We start from the raw sequence: 21,043 nt of genomic DNA on the forward strand, positions 1-21,043 counted from the left end.
CACAGCCCTGTTTCTGTTTCTCCTATATGCTAAGGTTGTTTCCCACTGCAACGGTAGCTTCTGCACCTGTCCTGGAATGCTGGTACCCCCAGATCCTCATATGACTTACTCCTGCTTATTGTTCAGGTCATTTGGGTCTCAGTTCAGGCAGGCTCTCCATGCTTGTGGAGGAAGCCCTCCCCATCCCAACTCCACACTCTATTTTCTCTATAGCATTTAACTCTATTGGAATTTCTCGTTTTTGCATTTATTGTTTGTCTTCCCTATCAGACTATAAGCTTTGTAAGAGCAAAAACCTAGCTCTAGAATAGTGAATTTATTCTACAAAATTTGTGTATAATGTTTCACAGCATTTTAAGTTCTCAAAAATCCTGCTTTGTCTTGAATTAACATGAAACTCCTGGTTGAGATGCTTATCGTTTAGTAATGACCAAAAAGTTTTCCATTTGCCAACTGTTTTTCCTCATCTACTGATGAACCGTTGATTATATAAGCACAATCCTCTTGCTGTGCCTGTACACAGCTTACTCTGTCCTTCAGAATTGTTCCTATTGTAGAAAAACTGATCCCATCCCAAATACAACATATACCATGTTTTCTCTGTTTTTTAAATTGATTTTAATTTCTACTGTAATTATATGACTTGCAATACTATCTTTCATTTTGCACTTATTTAATGTGATGTGGCTAATCATGTTTGTGAAGTGTTATCTAGACTAAAACGACTTCCTATGAGAGCTGATGCCACCTTTTGGTGGGAAAAATGGATGCACCTTTGCCTAGTGACTTTGGTTAGCTCTCTGTTATGAAAGTTCACAAACAGAAAATTCTTATGTACTCTGAAAAAGGTTCCACAGCTTGATGGAAATGCCCCTCAAGAAAATCCAAATGCTTTGTTATAATTCCATGCTCACCACTTTTCTGATTTATATTTTGCTATGCTGCATGAACTTACTTGTCAGATGGGCAGATGGCCAGGTATGAGAGAATAAAACAGTTTTCTGGTACAATCAGAATTGAGTGAAGTTGAACAGTGAGTAAGTTTTCCAGGGCCTGATCACACAAGAATAAACTGACTACTCTGGTCTACCAATTTTAGATACCTAGTCCTTTCAAATGGGCTTATACCATCAAAGTGTACAGTTAGGACAAAAGTATTACATTTAGTAGTAACCTTTAGTAATATAATCACCAAAAAAACCACCCAAAGCACTCATATCTATAAGGAGATTCTGTTCTAGGGATCCCAAAAAGGCTGTTTTGAATATAATCTAAAAATTGATTTTAGGCTTAGGAGATACCTACAATTGATTTTGGATCCCAGAGTAAGGGCAGTACTTTTTAGAACTGCCATTTCAACAATTTAAAAACAGAAACGTCCTCATTCTAACTTTTCCATATAGTTAAAATTAAGGGTTTGTAGAACAAAATGAAGAGAAAGGAGCATTTGAGATGTCATTTCTGATACATAATGTGTCCCTCTTTGACCTATGTGGTGCTCAGAAAAGGATTTGGTAAATGATGACTTGCTATCATTGGCTTGGAGATTTAATTAGAAAAATTAGATATGGTTCTTATCAAATGTGATAGGTCAATGTATTCTAGTATCAGTGTAGTGATTTCCTACAAATAGCTATGCTCCTATTCTTTAGCTTTTCGATTTTATCCTCATATTTTTCTAACTTATAAAAACCTCAGATAAAGTGATTTAGAAATTACAGTGACAATTTACTCTTTCATTAGCCCAGAAACACTAGGCAAACTGTAAGGTTTAGATATAATATTATCCTGTGTCAACTGTGTTTAAATATTTAGATAGCAAGGTGCTTCACATATCTTATTTGATCTCCCCAAACATGTAATTAGATTCTCCCAATTCCTGCTAAAGTTGACTGTCCAATTTTGTTTTTGATTAAACAGGGTAAAATGATTTGGAAAGTGAAAGAATATTATCTCACTGGAAACACCAAGAGTAGTTTTATAGGCAGTTACCTACATGAGTGACATTTTCATTCTTTTCTTTTTTCAGAATAAATGAGGCTTTTTCCTTCTTCTGTCTCATTCTAAAAATGTATTGTCATAATGGTTAAGATCAGAGAGAGTTTGATGAAACTCTAAGTCTTTATGGACATTTTTCGTCAAAGTGTGGTAACTATAGAGTCATACCTGCCAAAAGTGACCAGAAATAAATATCTGCTAATCAGGATACTGACTTTTCATGGAAAGTTCTAGAGATGCTCTTATGAATGATTCCTTTCAATTCTCTTCTAATCTCAAAAACTATCAATTTGCCTTTATTATTGTATACTCTTCCCCATTTGTAGATGTTGCTCTCTAATAATATGGAGAAAGTCAGCTTAATTATACTGGAAATACATCTCTAGTCTCCAAAAACATTTTAGGATGGACTACTCCTGTGAAGGTTTCTTGTAGCAGCAAATTCTATCTACTGCATGTGAATTTTCTTACAGCCTGAACAAGTGCCCTTATCTGACTTTTGCCTGTTTTACTTTTCCTTCAATTTTAATGTTTATCTAGGGGAGTGGAGTCTCCCTTTGGGCTTTTTTTGGTTCTGCCCACTAACATGTTTAAAGTAAAATATTCTCACCTTGCCATAGCTATTCCAACAACACAGCCTCCAACTATGGACCAAAATCCAATCCAGCCAGCATCTACCTGTTAAGAAAGTGGAAGACATATTTAATACAAGATTATCATATTGAAGTTTAGAAGGCATGGAAAACAATCCTCTATAATCAGTATGTTAATAGCTAAATGGCAGCAAATCTAGGAAACACTATTTAAGAAAATGAATCAGATGAAAGGATTCATGTGTGACTAATTAATACAAACTTACCTAAATAAATACATCATTGATTAACTTTTTATTGGAATATTTAAATCAACAAAATACTCAGTGTCACAAACAGATATTTTTCAAATGTGTTCTACATGCCAGGCATTGTACCAGGAACTCTTAAGAAAACAGGCAAAGGAGAAAAGATGGTCACTGACCTAAAAAGCTTAAATACAGCCAAGATACAGGAAACTACTAGGCAATAATTAAGTGCTAAAATGTCTGGCACAAGTAAAAATGTATTAAGAGAAACACAGAAGAGTATGGGAAAGAGAGGGTTGGGGGGCGGGGAGAGAGAGAATATGGGTGCAGCACCTGGTGAAACTAGACAGAGAAAGAATTTGAGCTGGATTTCAAATGGATAGCTCGCTCCACTCTTGAAGAAAACATTTCCAGCCCTGCCATTTACTAGCTTTGTGACTTTGGGCAAATTATGTCGTCTTACCTATAAAATGGACTAAATGAGAGAATCTGCATATAGAACTTCGATCATCAGTCGACATACAGGAAGTGCTCAATAAAGGTTAGAGCTGTTATGCTTACTTGATGATGTTTCTCTATCATCTAATGTCTTGTCTCTTTCCTACCTGCATGGACAAACTTATTCAGAGCAATCTACAAATGCTGCCCATATTTCCTAATCACTCATGTATCTCTCTTTTTTTTATTATTCAAACAGAAAGTCACAAAAATTATAATCATCCTCATCAGTTCACTCAGTCCCATGTAATTAATTTTTTTTTCATCTTGATCTTTTGTTAGCACTTTTATGAATTCATCAGTTTTCCATTAGAGTTCTGAAAATGCTTATTCATTCAGTTCAGCAGTATAGTCAGTGACCAGAAACCTGTACTTGTCAGAGTCTTTTTCTTTAACTCTTACTATGACTTGGCTTCTATCTCAACTACACCCCAAGTCTCAGTTTCCTCATTAGTAGAATGGGGATAGTAAGGATTTTTCTGAGAATTAAATAAGTTAATAAATGCAAAGTGCTGAAGACCTGTTAGCTGTCACTGACATTCCGTGTGTCCCTAACAATATCGGTGCATTCTGTCTCCTCTTTCCCCTTCCCCCAGCCATCACACTTGCTTACTATCTTATTTCTTACTTCTGGACTCCTGTAATAGCAATATTTTTGCCCACTATTGCCAGAATAATTATCCCAATCATTCCACTCCCCTGGTCAGAAACAGTTACTGGCTTTCCTTGCAGTTATAGGGCAAAGTCCTAACTTGACCTGGCACTTGAGAGCTGCCCAAACTAAATTCTACCTTTTATTATTTTTCTACTCATATTTTTCATTACAGCTGTGATAGAGCTTGTCAGCTGTCCACCAAGATATGTTATATCTTATTCTACCAGGGTACTTAGTTAGATTACATGTCCTAGCCCCTACTCAGCTACATGTGACCACATGACTAAGTTCTCATTAATGGAAGGGGAAAAAGTGAGGTGTGCCACCTCTAGGCTAGAACCTGGAAGACAGCTATATACCCCCTCCATGCTTTCTTTCCCTTTCTGCCAGCTGGAATCTGGATGGTAATCCCACTGCACCCATGCATATAATGACAAGGTCCTAGGAGACAGAAGACCTGCAAAGTGGAAGCAACCTAGGTCTTAAATCAGTGTGAGGAAAAGAGTAGTCCCAACTGTGAACAACTGTCCTAGATTATTATGCAAACTGTCCTAGATTGCTATATGAATGAGAAACGAATTTCTTCTTAAGTCTCAGAATTTGGGGATTCTTAGTCTACTCTAAGTAATACAACAACTTTATACAAATCTTCTTGCTCTACCAGTGTCTGGTTGCAGAAGCAAAGATAAATGCTCTCTGGAGAAAGATAACACCAGAAACTTAAATTATCTCTACATTTTTTTCATACTACTGGCATGAAGGGCAAGAGAATTCTCTGTTCTTCAGAATGCCCCTCTCCTTGCATTTAGCATCCATTAATACTATGGATTAAGGTCCATTAATACTATGAGACCCCCACAAACATTCTCATCTAACCCCTAGGTCAGTGGGGTCCTGCATTAGGTGAAAAACCACTGTGTATCTGACTGTACTAGCCCTGGTCCTTTCAGGCCATTTTGTGCTTTTCTCCTTCCCCTGTTCATGACATTTGCTTTAGTTAATAACATTCTACCCAACAATTAATTAAATTTTTTCTTTGCTTGAATTTAATTAATTAATTGGGGGGAGCAGCACCTTCATTTGTCCACCAACACAGAAGCTCTGCTTTTAATTTTTAATTCCATTTTATTTAATACCTGGTATGATTCACGGTCTCTGTATCTCTCAGAGTTTGTACAAAGAGACATACTTGGAAGGGCTTCTCAGGGTTTATAACATGAATCATAAGATGTGTAAAATCAGCATCATCTAAATGGGTGCTACACTTTCCTTCTTGAAACTGAGCATGCTTGGAATACCTGCCATCCAGAAAAATAGGTTAGGAAACTAAAAGAAGGCTTTCTTCTTATAGTAAAGGTACACTAGGTAATTTGGATTAATATTCTGGTTGAAAAAGCAGAAAATCTGGGGTGGAAAATCTATCTGAAGGCGGCAGAGAACCAAGAAGGTAATCCAGAATTCTGGAACCATGATATAGGATGAGAAGGAAGCCCAGAGGAGCAAGCCTGATATGGGGGGACACTTTTCCTCAGGGGTATGTCTGCTGATTTCAGAAAAGGTAGCTAAGGGGCTAAAAAGTTACTGACAGCCTCATGGATCTAGGAAGAAAAAAATACGAGTTCGAGGCCTGCTCTAAGGTGGTTGGCCTTGTAGAAAACCCCAGACTTTAGCTGGGAACTCTGAGAGTTATACCTAAGAGCAGTGTAAATTAGAAATGGAACTGTGGAAGGAAGGGAGGGAGGGAGGGAGGGAGGAAGGAAGGAAGGAAGGGAGGGAGGGAGGAAGGGAGGGAGGAAGGAAGGAAGAAATGGAACTGTATTGTGAGGGACTAAAACCCAGCTTTAAATGATCTCAATTCTTGAAACTAGATTAAGTATCCCTAGACTCCTAAGAAAAAACATAAGTTCTTTCTGGAGGAAAAGAACATCATTTGAAGCTTAAATTATCTCTACAACTTTTAATATACTATGTTGAGCACTCAGTCAAAAATAACTGAACACATAAGGAAATAAGAAAACATGAATGAATATCACAAATATAAAGAGACACACAGGGATCCAGATAAAGGGGTTAGGAGATACAGACTTTAAATAACTATTTTTAATAGTTCAAAAAAATAAAATACAAGATCAAGCATTTCCACAGAAATTTGGAAGCTATGAAAAAGCATCAAATAAAAATTTTATAACTTAAGAATATAATAATTGAAATTAATAACTCACAGATGAGTTTAACAGCATATTAGATAGAGCTGAAAACTGAAATAGTGAGTTGGAAGAGAGGCTAGGTAAAATATCCAGTTTGAAGCAGAGAAAGGCAGAAGGATAGAAAATTCAGAACAGAGAGTAAGAGACATAGGACAGACAGTGTGAAAATATAACATATACGGTTAGAGTTACTGAAGGAGAGAGAAATAGAGAAAACGGAGCATGAGCTTCAAAGGGATATTGGCTAAGAATTTTCTGAAACTGGTGAGAGACATCAAGCCACAGATTCAAGAAGTCCTACAAACCTCAAGCAGAATAAATGTATTTTTTTTCCATTTTGAATTACTTTTTATTTATTTTTATTTTTCAAACTGAAGTATAGCTGATTTACAGTATTATATGAGTTTCAGGTATACAGCATAGTGATTCAGTATTTTTACAGATTATATTCCACTAAAAGTTATTACAAAATAATGGCTCTAATTCCCTGTGCTATAAAATATATCCTTGTTGCTTATCTATTTTATACATAGTAGTTTGCATTTCTTAGTCCCATACCCCTAATTTGGCCTCTCTCCACTTCCCTCTTCCTTTTGGTAACCACTAGTTTGTTTTCTATATCTGTGAGTCTGTTTCTGTTTTGTATATACATTCATTTGTATTATTTTTTAGATTCCACATATAAGTGGTATCATACAGTATTTGTCTTTGTCTGACTTATTTCACTAAGCATAATATTCTCTAGGTCTATCCATGTTGCTGCAAATGGCAGAATTTCATTTTCTTTTATGGCTGAGTAATATCCCATTGTGTGTATATATATATATATCACATCTTCTTTATCCATTCAGCATAAAATTTTAAAAACTTGCCACCTAGTTAAGCTGCTGAAACCAAAGACAAAGAGACAAAGAGAAAATCTTAAATGCAGCAAGCTTTTAAATTTGAGAGCTGACTTCTTGGTTGAAACAATGGAGGCCAGAAGAAGATGGTATTTTCAAATAAACAAAAGAAAATAAATGCTAACCAAGAATTCTATATGCAATACAAAATAATCTTTAAAAGCAAAGGTCAAATGAAGACATTTTCAGACCAAAGTAAAAAAACAAACCCCAAACAAGAGAATTTGTTGTAAGCTGACCTACACAAAATACACACACGCACATGCACACACACACAGACACCACACACACACTGACTCTCTCTCTCTCTCTCTCTCTCTCTCAAGGATGCTCTTTAGACAGAAGAAAAATGATCACAGATGGAAGACTGAAGATTAAGGAAAGAATGAAGAGCAACAAAATGGAAATATGAGAGTGAATCTAAATGAATATTGACTATAAAATAACAATAAAAATGTGTCTTGGGCAGTTTAAAATATATGACAATAATAGCACAAAGTATGGTAGAGGCTTAAATGGAGTGAAAGGGTTCTAAGGACCTTGGACAGTCCTGGAAGAGGTAAAAGTTCTAATTTATAATAGATGTTAATAAGTGAAGTGTACATTCTGTACTTTCTAGGGTAACCACCAAATAGTAAAAGAGACTATAACTACCAAGCTAATAAAGGGGGAAAAAAGAGTAGTAAAAAATCCTTAATCCAGAAGAAGGTAAGAAGGAAGAGAAAAAGGATAGACTGGACTGGAAAAAAATAAAAACCAATAGTAAGGTGGTAGATCTAGACTCAAATTTATCAATAATTACATTAACTGCAAATGGACTAAATATTCCAATTAAAACACAAAGATTATCAGACTGAATTAAAGAAAAAATGATATCCTACTTATAAGAGGTATACCTAAAGAAAGTTTGAAAGTAAAAAAATGCAAAAAGATATACCATGCCAACACAAATGAAGAGAAAGCTGGTGCAACTAATAGGCTTTAAGGCAAAAAAGCATTACCAGAAAAAAAAGAAAAACTTCCTACGGATGAAAGGTTCAATTCATTAGTCGATACTACAATTCTAGATTTATACGCACCTAATTACACAGTCTTAAAATATATAAAGAAAATATTGACAGAAATAAAAGGGAGAAATAGACAAATTTAAAATAATTGTGTAGGATCTTAACACACCTCTCTCAGTAACTGATAGAACAAGCTGACAAAAATGAGTAAGGGATAGAAGATACGAAACACACAATTAACAGAATTGATCTAGTTGACATATATAAAACACTACACTCAAGAATTATAGAAAATAGTTCACCAAAAATTGGGTCAACAAATTTGAAAATACTGAAATCATAGTACATCCTTATGACCACATTTATGCAATTTAGCTAGGACTTAAGAAAAAAAGAACTAGAGGATCTTCCACAGTTTGTAGATTAAGAAATGTCCTTCTAAATAACTCTGGAAACTAGAAAATATCTTAAATTCAATAATAATGAAAATCCAGAATGTATGGAATGCAGCTAAATCTGTGTTTAAAAGGACATAAATAGCCTTAAAGTGCATGTATTAGGGAAGAAAAGCTAAAAATCAAGGATGTAAGCATTCATATTAAAAAGTTAGAAAAATGAAAGCGAAGTGACATCACTCAAGAAAACAGACTAGAAAAAAAGTAAGATAAAATCAAAAACTGATGAAATAAAAAATAAACTTTCATTAAAGAGCTACTGTTGAAATTATTCAAGGGAAAATATGAGAAAGAAGATACAGAAAATCAATATCTGGAATGATACAATGACTTACCTTGGAGACATAATAATATCATACAATGAAGAACTTAATACCATAAATTTGAAAACTGAGATGGAGTGGACAAATTCTAGAAAGGTATAATTTCTTAAACTGACACAATAATAAGTAGAAAATCTGAATAATTTTATAACTATTAAAGAAACTGAATTCATATCACAAAGAAAACTAGATGGCTTCATCAGCGAATTCGACCAAATATTTAGGGAAAAACAAAAGCCCCAAACCACTAAACTTACACAAACTCTTCCAATAATAGAAAAAGAGGAAACACTTCAGAAGTTGCTTTATGAGACTAGCAAAACCTTGACACTAAAATTGAAATGGCAGTAAAGATGCTCAACATCACTAATTATTAGAGAAATGCAAATCAAAACTACAATGAGGTATCACCTCACACCGGTCAGAATGGCCATTATCAAAAAATCTAGAAACAATAAATGCTGGAGAGGGTGTGGAGAAAAGGGAACACTCCTGCACTGTTTGCGGGAACGTAAACTGATACAGCCACTATGGAGAACAGTATGGAGGTTCCTTAAAAAACTAAAAGTAGAACTACCATATGACCCAGCAATCCCACTACTGAGCATATATCCAGAGAAAACCATAATTCAAAAAGAGTCATGTACCACAATGTTCATTGCAGCACTATTGACAACAGCCAGGACATGGAAGCAACCTAAATGTCCACTGACAGATGAATGAATAAAGAAGATGTGGCACATATATACAATGGAAAATTACTCAGCCATAAAAAGAAACAAAATTGAGTTATTTGTAGTGAGATGGATGGACCTATAGTCTGTCATACAGAGTGAATTAAGTCTGAAAGAGAAAAACAAATACTGTATGCTAACACATATATATGGAAATCTAAAAAAAAGAAAAGGTACTGATGAACCTAGTGGCAGGGCAGGAATAAAGATGCAGACATACAGAATGGACTTGAGGACACGGGGAGGGGGAGGCAGAGGGGGAGAGGGAAGCTGGGGCGAAGTGAGAGTAGCATCGACATATATACACTACCGGATGTAAAACAGATAGCTAGTGGGAAGCAGCAGCATAGCACAGGGAGATCAGCCCAGTGCTTTGCAATGACTTAGAGAGGTGGGATAGGGAGGGTGGGAGGGAGGCTCAAGAGGGAGGGGATATGGGGATATATGTATGTAATGGGGATATATGTATGTATATGGCTGATTCACTTTGTTGTACAACAGAAACTAACGACAGTATTGTGAAGCAATTATACTTCAATAAAGATTTTAAAAAATTGAAATGGCAGGACAAGATAAAAAAAATGATAGACTAATCTCATTCATGAACCTAACTGCAAAAAATCCTAAACAAAATGTAAGCAAACTGAATTCAGTGATATATAAAAAGTATAATAAATCACTGACAAAATGCATTTAGTACAGGAATGCAAGGTAGTTTAACATTTTATAATCAACAAATGTAATTCACCAAATTAGCAGTTTAAAAGAGAAAAACATATGATCATCTCAATGTTGAATTTTATTAAATGTATTTTTCTCCATCTATTTGTTATTAGTAACAACCGATATGAGATGTATGCAGAGAGGCCAAAGTATCTATGGATAAATAAGTGAGTTTAATAAGGTTGCTGGATATAAGACAAGCTGTAGTTCAATCACTTTCAAAAACCAAGTATACTTCCTACATGCCAACCAACAGAAAATAGGATCTTTTTTTTTTTTTTTTTGCGGTACGCGGGCCTCTCACTGTCGTGGCCCCTCCCGTTGCGGAGCACAGGCTCCGGACGCGCAGGCTCAGCGGCCATGGCTCACGGGCCCAGCCGCTCCGCGGCATGTGGGATCTTCCCAGACCGGGGCACGAACCCGCGTCCCCTGCATCGGCAGGCGGCCTCTCAACCACTGCGCCACCAGGGAAGCCCAGAAAATAGGATTTTTAAAGTTACCAATTACAATAGCTTCAGAAAGCATCAAATACCTGGGAATAAATCTAACAAATAAATAGACGGTGTTTTTGCAGAAAAGAGATTTAGAGAGACGTTAGGACCTAAGTAAATGAAGAGAGATATAATAGTAATGATTTGGAAGACGAACTATTACAAAAAAAGTTAATTCTTGAACTGATCTATAGGTTCATAAAATTCTAATCTAAATCCCAATGAGGGGAGTATTTATTCTGCTAAACACCAAAACTTATTCTAACACTAGAATACTTAAGACAATTTGGTGCTGGCACAGAGATAGACAAATAAACTAGATGAGAAAAAGAATTTAGAAACATCCATGCACATAAGGGCACTTCATTATGACAAAGATGACACTAGAGAGCAATGGGGAAAGAACAATCTTTTCAAAAATTGATATGAGGTTAATGGAGAACTATGTGGGAAAAAAGAAACTTAACCCTTACAACAAGCACAAAATTCAATTCTAGGTTTAAATGTGACAGGAATAACAATAAAGTTTCTAGAACAGCACCGTTCAATAGAACTTCCTGTGATGATGGAAATGTTCTATGTCAACACTGTCCGTTATGGTACCCATAAGTGGCAAGTGGCTACTGAGCACCTGAAAAGTGGCCAATGCCAATGAGGAAGTGACTTTTTAATTTTAATTTCCTTTCAACTAATTTAAACTTCAAATTAAATAGCCATATGTGACTAGTGGCTACTGTACTGGATAACAGAGTTCTGCAAGATAACAGAGGGGAATATATTTATGAACTTGGAGCAAGAAAAGATTTCTCTCACTCTCTCTTTTGCATTATAGGCTCTGACTGCTAAATCCAATATCTAGACTATCTCTAAATTGGTTTCTATTGACTACTTTTTTCTTTTAAAAATATGAACCATATTTTCCTGTTTCTTTGTATGTCTAAGTTTTAAAAAACTGTATACTATATGCTGTGGGTGATACAATATCGAGATTCTGGATAATTTTATCTTTCTATAAAATAGTTCATTTTTGTGTAGTAGGCCATTCAATTACCTTGAACTTGTGTAAGCTTGATTTTGTGCTTTACTAGGGAGGAATATTAGAAACCAAGTTGTTTCCCAAGCTCCTTTCACCTGGCAGGACTCAATCTCCAAATTATCCCCTCTGCAAATTTTTGTCAGGGCTTGGTTTTAGGCTTTGTTCATGGTGGGTCTAAGTAGAATAGGCCTTACTCTACCTAGGGTATGGTCCTTGATTGTAAAGTTTGTCCTTTCTGGTGTCTCAGCAGAAGCCTAAGATATTAACAAGGTGTTAATGAGGTCATACCACTCTGGCTGGGCCAGAACTTCAAGGGTCCTGCACTGCCTGCCCTCTACTATATTTGTTCTGCTTTCCACCCCACAACAGTCTCTCTAATAAGTCTCTGGTAGCTTTGCCCTTTACATGTGCAGTCCATTCTGCAGCCAGGACTTGCTGGGGAGCGCCCTTTCACACAGCTCTCTTCTTTATAAATCAGTAAGAAAAAGGTAACCCAGTAGTGGGCAAGAAACTTGAACAGGTATGTCACAAAAAAGGATGTCACTTAAAAAGATGTCATGGAAGTCACCACAATGGCACACAACTGCACAGTCATCAGCACGTCTAAATTTAAAAAGATTAACACTGCCAAGTGCTGGTAACGATGTGCAACAAGGAGAAATTTCATGTACTGCTGGTCGGACTATAAACTAATACAACTACTTTAGGGAAATTTGGCATCATCTATCAAAGCAGGCATACCCTATAACTAGCGATTCCATTCCTAGATAAATATTCAACAGAAATGTATAGAGAGGTGCATCAAGAAACATATATGAGAATATCCATACAGCACTGTTTATGACAGCCCAAATGCAGACATTCCAAATGTTCATCAAAAGCAGATTGGACAAATTGTTGTTTATTCATACAATGGAATATCAATCAGTGTGCTGGATTTCTTCCATTTGACCTTCCAAATCTTTCTACCCCTTTCTACCATGCTATTTGGAAGCAAGGAGAGGGAATGGATGTCATAAGCGTATAGATAAAATGGGTTTTTTTGGTTTTGTTTTGTTTTGTTTTGCAGTACGCGGGCCTCTCACTGCTGTGGCCTCTCCCGTTGCGGAGCACAGACTCCGGACGCGCAGGCTCAGCGGCCATGGCTCACGGGCCCAGCCGCTCCGCGGCATGTGGGATCTTCCCGGACCGGGGCACGAACCCGTGTCCCCTGCATCGGCTGGCAGACTCTCAAGCACTGAGCCACCAGGGAAGCCCTAAAACGGTTATTTTTAAGGAAATGAGATACTTGAGGCTAAAGAGAAAGTGAGGGATTAGATGTAGGCATAGCCATATATTTAATGACGAGATCTTCATCTTTATAAACCAAGAATCAAGGATTCTAAGATTTTCCTTCTTTATTTTTCTGTTTATTAGCATAAGTAATCATACCCAAATAAATGTGAAATTCATGGTGGTTAACAAAATCCAGGAAGAAAATCAATATTATTTATAACTATTTCGTAAGGATCTTCCTTTTGCAGCAGTGACACAGGATAACGTTTTACCTAGGCCTTGAAGCTAAAAGTAAGAACAAGTAGACAGTATTTATAATTTTAGTGAACTAAAAATACCTACAAGATATAAAGAAATAAAATGCTTACTTGGCTGACATGCACTGGTGTTAAAATTAAGTCCAGAACTCCAGACCAGCCAGCAAATACACCAAGTGGTATGGCATATGCTAAAGCAATCATCAAAAATCTCAAATTGCTGTAAAAGAGGAGTAAAAGAAAACATTATTACAAATTCAAAATCTAGAGTTTAAACTCTTACTCATAGAAAAAAGTAAGTCATTTTGAAATTAGAACACCAGAATCAGAAATAGAAAATATTTGTCAGTTTGTTAATAAATTCCTTAAATTTTTTATATTTATAAGAATAATCTTTTTGTTCATATAGTTTAAAAATTTCAATGTTTATTATACAGATGAATTACTAACATTATTTCCTAGAATGAGTAGGCAGATTCACTTTTTTTTTTAAAAAGCTCCTATTTGAAAGGATAAATTACTGTTTCTTCTGATGAACAAGGTGGAGGGAAAAAAAGATTAAAGGTGAATGGTTAAACAAACTGTGTACATCCATACCATGGAATACTACTGAGCAGTAAAAAGGAATAACTACCAGTACACAAAACAACCTGGATGACTCTCTGGAGAATTATTGTGGGTGAAAAAAGCTAACTCCAAAATTTTCTTTACTGTATGACTCAATTTATATAACGTTCTTGAAGTGACATTATAGTAACGGGAAAGAGATTAGTGGTTGCCAGGGGTTAAAGGAGTAGAGTGGGAAGGAAGTAGGTGTGGCTATAAAAGGGCAACAGGAGGGAGCCGTGTGACGGAAATGTTCCATATCTTTACTATATCAATGTCAATTTTCTGGTTGTGATATTGCACTGTAGTTTTCTAAGATGGTATCATTAGAGGAAACTGGGTAAAGGGTCCATGTTATTTCTTCGTATTATTCTTTACAACTGCATGTGAATCTATAATTATCTCAAAATAAAGTTTAATTTAAAAATGTAATAAAAATTAGATACCGTTAACAATTTTTTAAAAAATGTGAACTATAAAGGATCTAGGCATAAACGAGGAAGACCCAAGACCTCTATGGGTGGGAGAGGGTGAAGCACATAAGGGCACAGAAGATGATTTAAATAAATGGAGACAGAGTCTATGCTGTCAATTCACCCCAAACGAATTCATGATTCAACTCAATCACAATTAAAATTCCAGTTGAATTGTTTTTAGAAACTTATCAAATTTGCTCCAAAGTTCATATGGGAAAATAAAAGTCCTCAGAACACTAACTCATCCTTTAAAAATACAAAAAAGGAAGCCCTTGTCCTGACAGATATTAAGACAAACTGCACATCCAGAGTAATAAAATTAGTATGGTATTGGCTCAAGAACAAAGAGAGCAACGAAGGAAAAAAGAGAGCTAAGACACAGAAACTCAATCTACAATAAAGGCGGCACTACAAAAATCAAAGGGCTAAGGATTGTTTAGTGAATGGTACTAGTTTACTTTATGGAGGGAAAAATGAAAACCCTGTATCATTAGTTAACACCATACACTAAGGTGGATTCTAGGTGGGATGAAAACGTAAATGTGAAAGAAAAAACCAGAAAGTTGATAAATAAGGAATTCATTGACAAAATTAGTAGACAGATAGCAAATAGAAATTTGACTTTTAAAAATCAACAGCGAACTTATATCTAGAATATGTAAATCATTAAGAAAAAGAAACTACCACTGAGAAACTGGCAGAAGAGGAATTTACAGTAGATGGAAACCTAAATGGCAAACAACCACATGAGTCTCAAATTTATCAATAACCAGAAAATGCAAATTAAACAAAAGATATATTTCTTTATACCCATTAGACTAGTGAAAATTAGAAAGATGGATAATGCCAAGTTTGGTAAGCATATAGGGAAATGGGCACTGTGGATGGAAGTATAGACAAGTGCAGGCATTTTTTTTAGAGCAATTTGGCAATACTTGGCAAATTAAGCTTAAAGTAGCTTATGACCCAGCAATCTTGTGGGGTCTGTTTTCCAAAGAATTCTTAGGTCTATGGTGATGTGCAGGATGTCACTGCAGTGTTATCTGTGGTGACAATGAGTTGGAGGCAATCTGAGTACACAATGGAAGTGGGTATACAAAACGCAATGGTTTCATACCATGGAGTACAAAGAACTAGGTGTACACATAGCACAGGGACACATCTTGAAAACAGAGCACTAATGTCACAAAATGAAAGCTATCCAGGTATCATGTGCCTCCTGATGGAAGAAAGTAGCATCACCCATGAAGTGGTCTTGTAAAATCAAAACCAAAACCAAAACCTGAATCAGAACATAGCTCTAGCTAACAATTTATAGGAAATACAAAGGGCAGAGGAACTTGGCAAAGTACTACAAAGAGGCAATCGACAAAATCCAGATCTTGGAGACAAGAGAGCTGGTTCCTCAACAAATAAATTACAAGGGAAAGAGAGAGATGGAAAGGAAACCTACAAATTATAAGGCATTTGAGCCAACTGCAATGCGTGGACCTAATCTAGATCCTGATTCAAACAAATTGTTAAAAAAAAACCCAAAACTTATGACATTTATGAGACAGTTGGAAATTGAAACACTGATTTGACAGTAGCAAACTACTGCTAAGACGTTTTTAGTGTGACAGTGGTACCATATTTATGTTAAAAAGAGTCCCTATCTTTTTAACATATACAAATTGAAATGTTTATGGGTGAAATGATTTGTCATTTGGGATTTGCTTCATAATACAGGAAGGGGAGAAGTGGGTACAGTACAAATGAAACAATATCGGTCATAAATTGGTAACTGTTGATATTGGGTTATGGGGATACAGATGTTATACTACTCTACCCTTGTACTTCCAAAATGAAAAGTAATTTAAAAAACCACGTAGTGTTTAGTGAAAAAACGTCAAAACCGAATGAGATACATGATGTGCCATCATTTAGATAAATTAAACAGACAGGCACATACAAAATAACACACATGTCGCAGAGCACAAAGAGATACACGTCAAATGCGTTTGAGAGGTATCCTAGGTAGGGAGAAGGGAATGGGAGTGAGAAATATAAATAAAAGAATGAATGAATAAACGTGTTCATGTATCCTGTTCATGTATCCTGAAGTAAGGAACACGTTCAACTCAGCTCTCCACTCTTGAAGTCTAAAAGGCAAAGACAACCACCACCATCATCAAACATTAAACTGATACATAAAGGGAGAAAAATGTTTACATTAGGTTACACAGGTTAAACGCACGTTAAGTGATGGGAATCATATGGACAGTAAATAAATAATTGTGGTGGAACCTTTGGAGCATAACCACTGATTTTTTTTTTCTGCCTAGACAATGGAATTAGCATCTAGAGAAGCAGTTATTCTGATTAATCCAGGAAGTAATGATATCAGGAGTTCTTTGAAGGACCAGGGAAAATTACACAGGTAGGTTAGGGGAATGGAGCGTGGCAGGCCCAAAGAAGTCCCCTGGAAAGCCCAAAGTAGAAGCAGGCAATCCTGCACAGTAAACGAATGAATGTGGGAAGAGACAAAGGAATGTTAGGCATTAGTGTAAAGGGTTTTTAATAGAGAAGAAAGATCTTATACTCTATAGTTTGAACAGAGAATAAAGATCTTGACTCTAGGGTAATTAGAAGCAAACACAGGGTATATTGTGGTCAAAGGGATCATTTTAAGTTGTTTTTTCCTTGTCAGAACAATCTTTTACATAACTCCTTACCTTAAAACCCTACAGTTACTCCTCATTTCCCACAGAATAGTCCAAAATTATTAGTATGGCGTAATCTGACCCTAACCTACCTCTCTAGCCTTACCTATTGCTCTCTAACCTCTAGCTCTGCATGGAGAAAAATTTAGTTAAATAGCATCTTAAAAAAAAAAAGTATCATTTTAACTCTCATCTTACAAACATGTTCTACTGATCACAATTCAATAGAACTAATATGATTTTCTTGCCTATTATGTGGAAGGCAATTTACTAGCTGCTACAGAGATGTTGTTTTCAAAAACTTTTTACTGTACTCCAGAATGAGAAATATTCTACCTACCAATATTCAGTACATAAATACTGAAACAAAAGTATCACAAAAATATGTATCATTACTATAGGAGATGCAATAATATTTTCGATTCTTTTTTATTCCATTCTACTTTTTTTAATCAAAAAAAGGTGGTCAACCCTCTAAATTGGTTGGCTATGAATCAAAGTTTGAAAAACAATGTTACATAGCTATGCTGTCTAACATGGTAGCCACTAGTCAAATGTGGCTAGTGAGCACTTGAAATGTGACTAGTGCAAGTAAAGAACTAATTTTTAATTTTACTTCATTTTAATTAATTAAAATCCAATTTAAAAACAGAAACAGTGAAAAGTATTTTTCCATTAAACACAACTTTATTGTTTTGGCAGAAGAACATTTCACTTTAACTGCTGCATTGGGTAAGATATTACTGTAGTGTGCACGTGGTAGCATATGTTGTTTCTAGTATTATAACCCGTCACTGATCTTCTTGGTGTCAATGAACTAACTCAGTTCTAATTATTTTTTACACACTGATATAACATTGTAATTTGCTTATGAATATTTTATGCAGGAAGAAAACTACGAGATGAAGTATGACGCAAATTTCACAATAAATGGTAGATGCAACTTATTGCAGCAGAGTAAAATTGATGTCTGTTATGGAAAAAAATTTTTAGGATAATTAAGTGGATAATATTAAGGGACATGTTCAACAATTACACAATAAATTTTATAAGAAGTTTCTTCTTAAAGTCAAAAAAGAATCAAGAAGATTAGTTGTCTGAAATCTAAATTAAATGTTCAACAAACATTTTTAAACAATTTTTAACAGATCTGAGCTTATACTTTTGGTCAGCTATAAAATGGTTTGGATTCCTGCACAAGAAGAAAAAGATTTTTAGATGGAGAGATGGTAAAATAAATTGTTCTTTTAGCTATGGAAGTTTTGTTTAAAATTATGAAGAGAAAAAAATGTATTCTATGGAAGTGAAAGATCTTCAATTAAGCCCCAAACAATTGCCTGTAGAATATAAGACCTTTCAAATAATATCAAAGATGTATTGATTCAAAATTTGAAAAACTGCAGGTAGTTATTTTTAACTTTAGATAAATAGTGTAATATGGGAGACACTGCTCAATGAAAACTGTTTTAATTGTAAATTTAATGAAATCTAAATGCAGACCATTTAGATTTCTAATGCAAATTTAGCACCTAAATTGAGATGTGCTGTAAGTATAAAATACACACTGGATTTAAAAGATTTTCTATGCATAAAAAAATGTAAAGTATCTCATTAATAATTCTGAATAGTGATTACATGTTGAAATAATACTTGAGATATATTGAGTTAAATAAAATATGCTATTAAAATTAATTTTACCTGTTTCTTTCTACTTTTTTTAAATAAGGCTACTAGAAGATTTAAAATTACACATGTGGCTCCCATTATATTCCTATCAGACATTATTAATATATAGGATACAAAGACAGTTCTTGACCACAAGGAACTTACCATCTGGTGGGAGAAGAAGACTGGAAAAGAAAGAACTAACTAGGGAGAGTTGTTGATGAATCAATAAAAACTCATCACAACTAACTGGAGAAAAAAATCCAAAATGTAAGTTCTAGTGGCCCAATTACAAATCATAATCATTAGAAATGGTCTATATATCCAAAGAATCAAATTCAGTACTGGGCCTTCAAGTATTTGAAGCCTTCAAGTGTAGAATTTAATCGAATTTAAGTTGTACCAATAAAATAAAGTAAAATTAGAAATTAAGTTTCTCAAAATATGATCCCACTGGAGGTTCAAGATGATTTTAGGTGATATGTAAATAAACATTATTTATTTTATTCACTTTGTATTAAATAGCACTTGTTTATTTTAATGTGTATCAAGAAACACATAATTAATAAAAATAATTTGCATATTAGGAAAAATATAATAAACACATAAAACACATGATTTCACAGATACTATTATATGATGTTTCCTTATAAAAGAAACTTATTTAAACAAAAGGTTTGATTTTTTAAATATGGGTGGTATATAGAGAAGGCAAAAACTATAGAGGTTTTTGCTTTGGGCAATTTTTTTATTTTTTTTGTTTCTATTTTATTTTATTTAATTTTTAAACATCTTTATTGGAGTATAATTGCTTTACAATGCTGTGTTAGTTTCTGCTGTATAACAAAGTGAATCAGCTATACATATACATATATCCCCATATCTCCTCCTTCTTGCATCTCCCTCCCACCCTCCCTATCCCACCCCTCTACGGGGACACAAAGCACCAAGCTGATCTCCCTGTGCTATGCAGCTGCTTCCCACTAGCTATCTATTTTACATTTGGTACTGTATATATGTTAGTGCCACTCTCTCACTTCATCCTAGCTTATCCTTCCCCCTCCCGGTGTCCTCAAGTCCATTCTCTACATCTGCATCTTTATTCCTGTCCTGGGCAATTTTTAAAGATAGATTTCTGATAAGAAATCTCTCTAAAATATTTAACCAATATTTTATCAGTTATTTACAACCTGATTAGTAGGTTGTTGAAAAACTACTATCTTAAATTATCTTAGAGAAATGTGGAATTATCTTTAAGGTGCTAGTCAAAACCAGTAAGTGAGTTTAAGTATATTTACCTTAATAATCTACAAAAGCTCCGCCGATAACTCAGCCGCTGGCTAGCTGCAGCAACACTGGGAGGAAGAGGAGGTCGTGGTGGGAAATAAGCTAGAGTTGCAGAAAATAGTAAGCAGACAACTCCAAACTCTGAAAAAAAAAAAGTAAAATGTTAATCAGACAACACAAAAAGTTCAGTATCTCAAGTATCTATCTAACAAATATTTATTGCGCATCATTGAAGCTTTAGATATATAAAGATAAGCAAAATATAGTACTTGCCTAGCCAAAATAGCTCAGTATTGTGAGAAAGACTGATACATAAAAATGTAACTTTTAGCAGGTAAGAAGTCATAAGGAAATAAGTATGGTAGACTTATGGTATAGTACACTACACAGAAAGAGGACTGAGGCAGTAAACAAATGTTACTCTGGAGGAAACACATTAAAAACCAACAGTACTATCTATAACAGAGATCTTTAAACAGGTCTAGGATGACTGTCTAATAAGCATGGTCCTAAGAAGTAAAGAATATAATAGAAAACTGCTAAGAACAGAATAGGAGAAGGTTTGTTTGACCAATGACAGGATATTCTGATGCACTGTGTAGGACAGACTCAATTTATAGGCTACATGGGAAATCGGAACAAAACAGGAAAGCATCCAAAAAAGAAAGAAAGAAACCAGGAGACAGCAAAATTTAACAAACACAAGACTAGCTAATGTAGGCTCTTAAACACTCAGAAGTAAAATGAACATCTGAACAATCTTAGTTTGGCACCATTACAGAAGGAAAGGTTCCTAGGAGTCCTGATCATTCCCTCCAGAGTTCTGGCACATGGAAACTCCAGCTTTTAACTGTGCCCAATTTAGTAGAAAAGCATGACTCTAGTAGAAAAGTCAGGAAGCCTTG

General features: G+C 35.1%; 1 protein-coding gene across 1 annotated transcript in view; it reads right to left on the minus strand.

Annotated features, from left to right (window-relative positions):
* The window catches only part of SLC49A4 (solute carrier family 49 member 4), a 97,535-nt gene that overhangs the window by 35,855 nt on the left and 40,637 nt on the right, over positions 1 to 21,043 (minus strand). The window contains exons 4-6 of the mRNA XM_067738710.1: positions 20,150 to 20,279; positions 13,514 to 13,622; positions 2,609 to 2,676 (exon numbers count right to left, since the gene is read on the minus strand). Coding sequence (XP_067594811.1) covers positions 2,609 to 2,676; positions 13,514 to 13,622; positions 20,150 to 20,279 — 307 coding nt within the window. The remainder of the gene's footprint in view (positions 1 to 2,608; positions 2,677 to 13,513; positions 13,623 to 20,149; positions 20,280 to 21,043) is intronic.

Source organism: Pseudorca crassidens, chromosome 5 (assembly GCF_039906515.1).
Source record: "Pseudorca crassidens isolate mPseCra1 chromosome 5, mPseCra1.hap1, whole genome shotgun sequence".
Lineage (NCBI taxonomy): Eukaryota > Metazoa > Chordata > Mammalia > Artiodactyla > Delphinidae > Pseudorca > Pseudorca crassidens.